Below are 3,683 nucleotides of genomic sequence, written 5' to 3'. Positions count from 1 at the left end.
TTCTCTCAATTCTCCATAATAACATTAATACCTCCAATAGTAGGTCACTCCTAATAGATTTACCAGATGATAAACTATTCAATACAGACAGAGAATCTGAGGATACTATAATTCTAACAGGTTGTACGTCCTCCACCCACTGGAGGACAACTATTATCACCAACAGTTCAACTGAGTACACTGACAGTTCATCTGTTAGTCTTCTACATATCTGCACATCACATTCAGGAAGGTAAACACCTGCTCCTGTGGGCCCACTATCTGGGCCCTTGGATCCATCTGTGAAAAGAGGTAAAAAAAAGCATAACAACTTCTACCAATGTAATTGTCAACCAGTTTCCCTTTATCACTGACTTCTGACCCAATCTTTCCTTTTGTCTACCAAGGTTAGATCAACAACAGGATCTGGGAGTAACCATGGAGGAACATCCCCTATCACCACAGAAAGGGCCAACCTCCAACTCCCTGAAACTACTCTCATCAGCAAGCTTTCCAACTGTCCAACCAAAACCACTGCCTTGTCTACTAGTATATTCCCAACAGTCATCTAGAACAGTAGCAGTGGGATGCTCAACCTCACAGCCTTTCAACCCAATAAGCTAATGACAATTTATTACGTCGTATATCCAAAGGCATCTCACCTGCCTCAACTGGACTATAATATAAATCCATGATATTATGGGATACAAAATGGGAAAAGGGGAAATTATGATAATACTAAAAAACACCCTTCTAACTAACTAACCCTACACTCATTAAAACCCACTACCCCATTCCACTACTTTGACCCTATCTGCTCCTGCACCAGGCCAACTAACCCTACACTCATTAAAACCCACTACCCCCATTCCACTACTTTGACCCTATCTGCTCCTGCACCAGGCCAACTAACCCTACACTCATTAAAACCCACTACCCCATTCCACTACTTTGACCCTATCTGCTCCTGCACCAGGCCAACTAACCCTACACTCATTAAAACCCACTACCCCCATTCCACTACTTTGACCCTATCTGCTCCTGCACCAGGCCAACTAACCCTACACTCATTAAAACCCACTACCCCCATTCCACTACTTTGACCCTATCTGCTCCTGCACCAGGCCAACTAACCCTACACTCATTATAAACCCACTACCCCATTCCACTACTTTGACCCTATCTGCTCCTGCACCAGGCCAACTAACCCTACACTCATTAAAACCCACTACCCCATTCCACTACTTTGACCCTATCTGCTCCTGCACCAGGCCAACTAACCCTACACTCATTAAAACCCACTACCCCATTCCACTACTTTGACCCTATCTGCTCCTGCACCAGGCCAACTAACCCTACACTCATTAAAACCCACTACCCCATTCCACTACTTTGACCCTATCTGCTCCTGCACCAGGCCAACTAACCCTACACTCATTAAAACCCACTACCCCATTCCACTACTTTGACCCTATCTGCTCCTGCACCAGGCCAACTAACCCTACACTCATTAAAACCCACTACCCCATTCCACTACTTTGACCCTATCTGCTCCTGCACCAGGCCAACTAACCCTACACTCATTAAAACCCACTACCCCATTCCACTACTTTGACCCTATCTGCTCCTGCACCAGGCCAACTAACCCTACACTCATTAAAACCCACTACCCCATTCCACTACTTTGACCCTATCTGCTCCTGCACCAGGCCAACTAACCCTACACTCATTAAAACCCACTACCCCATTCCACTACTTTGACCCTATCTGCTCCTGCACCAGGCCAACTAACCCTACACTCATTAAAACCCACTACCCCATTCCACTACTTTGACCCTATCTGCTCCTGCACCAGGCCAACGGCCTGGGAGGACGGGACACCACCACTCAACACACCCTGGAACTCTTCTGAAGTCAAATCTAGTATGACCAAATACTTCTCTGCAGCTGCCACCAAAACATATTTTTTTCTGTGATTTACATTCCATTTCTGTGGTACAGTTGATAACCATTTGCTATGAACACTAAGAAGCCAACCTTACTGAAGCATATATCACTGGTTGGCCCATCCCTCTGTGCTGTCACAGATCTACTACTCACAGGGATCCTCTCAGGATTCTTCAGCCTTGACCCATCCTCCTCTACTTTCTTCACTGCCTCAGCAGTGACAACCTGTTCCCAACAGTGGGGTCAGTGGGATTGGATAGGGGCCCCTCTACCTCTCTCTCTCTCTCTCTCTCTGACTGGAGGAGACAGGTGAAATGGTGTGTCTCCTCTGGTCAACAATACTCACCTTGAGAGACTCCACAGCCTGTTGGAGCTCCTTCAGCTCCTTCTCTCTCTCCTGGAATCTCTGCTGGACCTTCTGCTGACTCATCCCCAGCTGCCTCTGTGGAGAATCACTCTTCAATGAGCTATCAAGCTTTATTAGTCCAGTAGATCAATAGTATAGTAATGTGACATAGGGCCCATAGAGAGGAAGATCTAAAAAAATGGATGGTCCATTTACTAAATGATATTTATTTGTTGCTATGTGAATGATTATAGTTTTTATGGTAGGACTACATGTATCAACAGGTTGAGACTGAACTTTGGACTCATAAAAGGCCATTCAGAATGATAATAGTGTTTGACATTATAAAATGGTGATACATCTGGAGAATCTGGGTTAACATATCAATATACTCAAGGTTTGTGTTCATATTTGTTCTGCTGAGGATCTATTTCATTTCAATGATCTCATATTCAAACAGCCTTAGTTCCTACTGTATCTTTAATTCTTTGTTTATCAGACAGTCACCAACAAGTTGTTCTGGTCTTACCTGTTTCTCAGTCCTCTCTGCTGCAGCTGACACTGTATCATGGCCTTTATGTTCATCCATTGTACACAGATAACAGATACACTGCTGATCGGTACGACAGTAAACCTCCAGCAGTTTATCATGATGAGAGCAGATCTTCTCCTGTAGTTGTGCGGTGGCTTTGACCAGCTTGTGCCTCTTCAAAGCAGGAGATTCGTAGTGAGATTGGAGGTGAGTCTCACAGTAAGAGGCCAGACACGCCAGACAGGACATGAGGGCTTTCTGCTTTCTGGTCCCAGTGCAGAAATCACACGCCACATCTCTAGGTCCAGCATAGCACAGAGCAGGAGGGGGAGCAGCCTGGAGTCCTGTCTTCTTCAGTTTCTCCACCAGCTCAGCCAACATGTTATTTTTACTCAGCGTAGGCCTCGGACTGAAGGTCTGTCTGCACTGAGGACAGCTATAGACCCCTTTCAGAACATCCTGATCCCAGCAGCCCTCAATACAGATTCTACAGTAACTGTGTCCACAGGGGATGGTGACTGGTTCCTTCAGTAGATCCAGACAGACAGAACAACAGAACTGGTCCTGGTCCAGCAGAACTCCCTGTTGAGCCATTGGGACGGTTGTTCACTCTCACACAGACAGACGAGACAGAGACTCAGATCAGTTTCGTTTCCTCAGAAGAGAGTTTGTGAAGGGGGATGGATTTCCTGGTTCTGCCAGAGGGGTGGGGTTAGAGGGAGGGAGGGGTTAGAGGGAGGGAGGAAGAGAGAGAGGAACTGCAAGCAACATCAAGAGGGAGACAAATAGTCTTGTTCCTTGGTTAGAGCCCTTAACATGGAATAAAGGAAATAATGAATCTTAAAATGTGAGTTATTAGAATATAAAGGGTAACAGTTT

At 45.6% G+C, this 3,683-nt stretch overlaps 1 protein-coding gene across 1 annotated transcript in view; it reads right to left on the bottom strand.

Annotated features, from left to right (window-relative positions):
• LOC145876406 (tripartite motif-containing protein 16-like) overlaps window positions 1-3,458 on the bottom strand; it is a 10,566-nt gene extending 7,108 nt beyond the window's left edge. Inside the window, exons 1-2 of the mRNA XM_082972185.1 lie at window positions 2,802-3,458; window positions 2,273-2,368 (exon numbers count right to left, since the gene is read on the bottom strand). Coding sequence (XP_082828311.1) covers window positions 2,273-2,368; window positions 2,802-3,398 — 693 coding nt within the window. The 5' untranslated portion in view covers window positions 3,399-3,458. The remainder of the gene's footprint in view (window positions 1-2,272; window positions 2,369-2,801) is intronic.
• Between the last annotated feature and the right edge of the window lie 225 nt (window positions 3,459-3,683).

The sequence above is a fragment of the Salmo salar genome, unplaced genomic scaffold (assembly GCF_965601325.2).
Source record: "Salmo salar unplaced genomic scaffold, fSalSal1 ptg000587l, whole genome shotgun sequence".
Taxonomy (NCBI): domain Eukaryota; kingdom Metazoa; phylum Chordata; class Actinopteri; order Salmoniformes; family Salmonidae; genus Salmo; species Salmo salar.
Note: the sequence above shows the minus strand (reverse complement) of the source record. Positions and strands in the feature narration are given on the sequence as shown.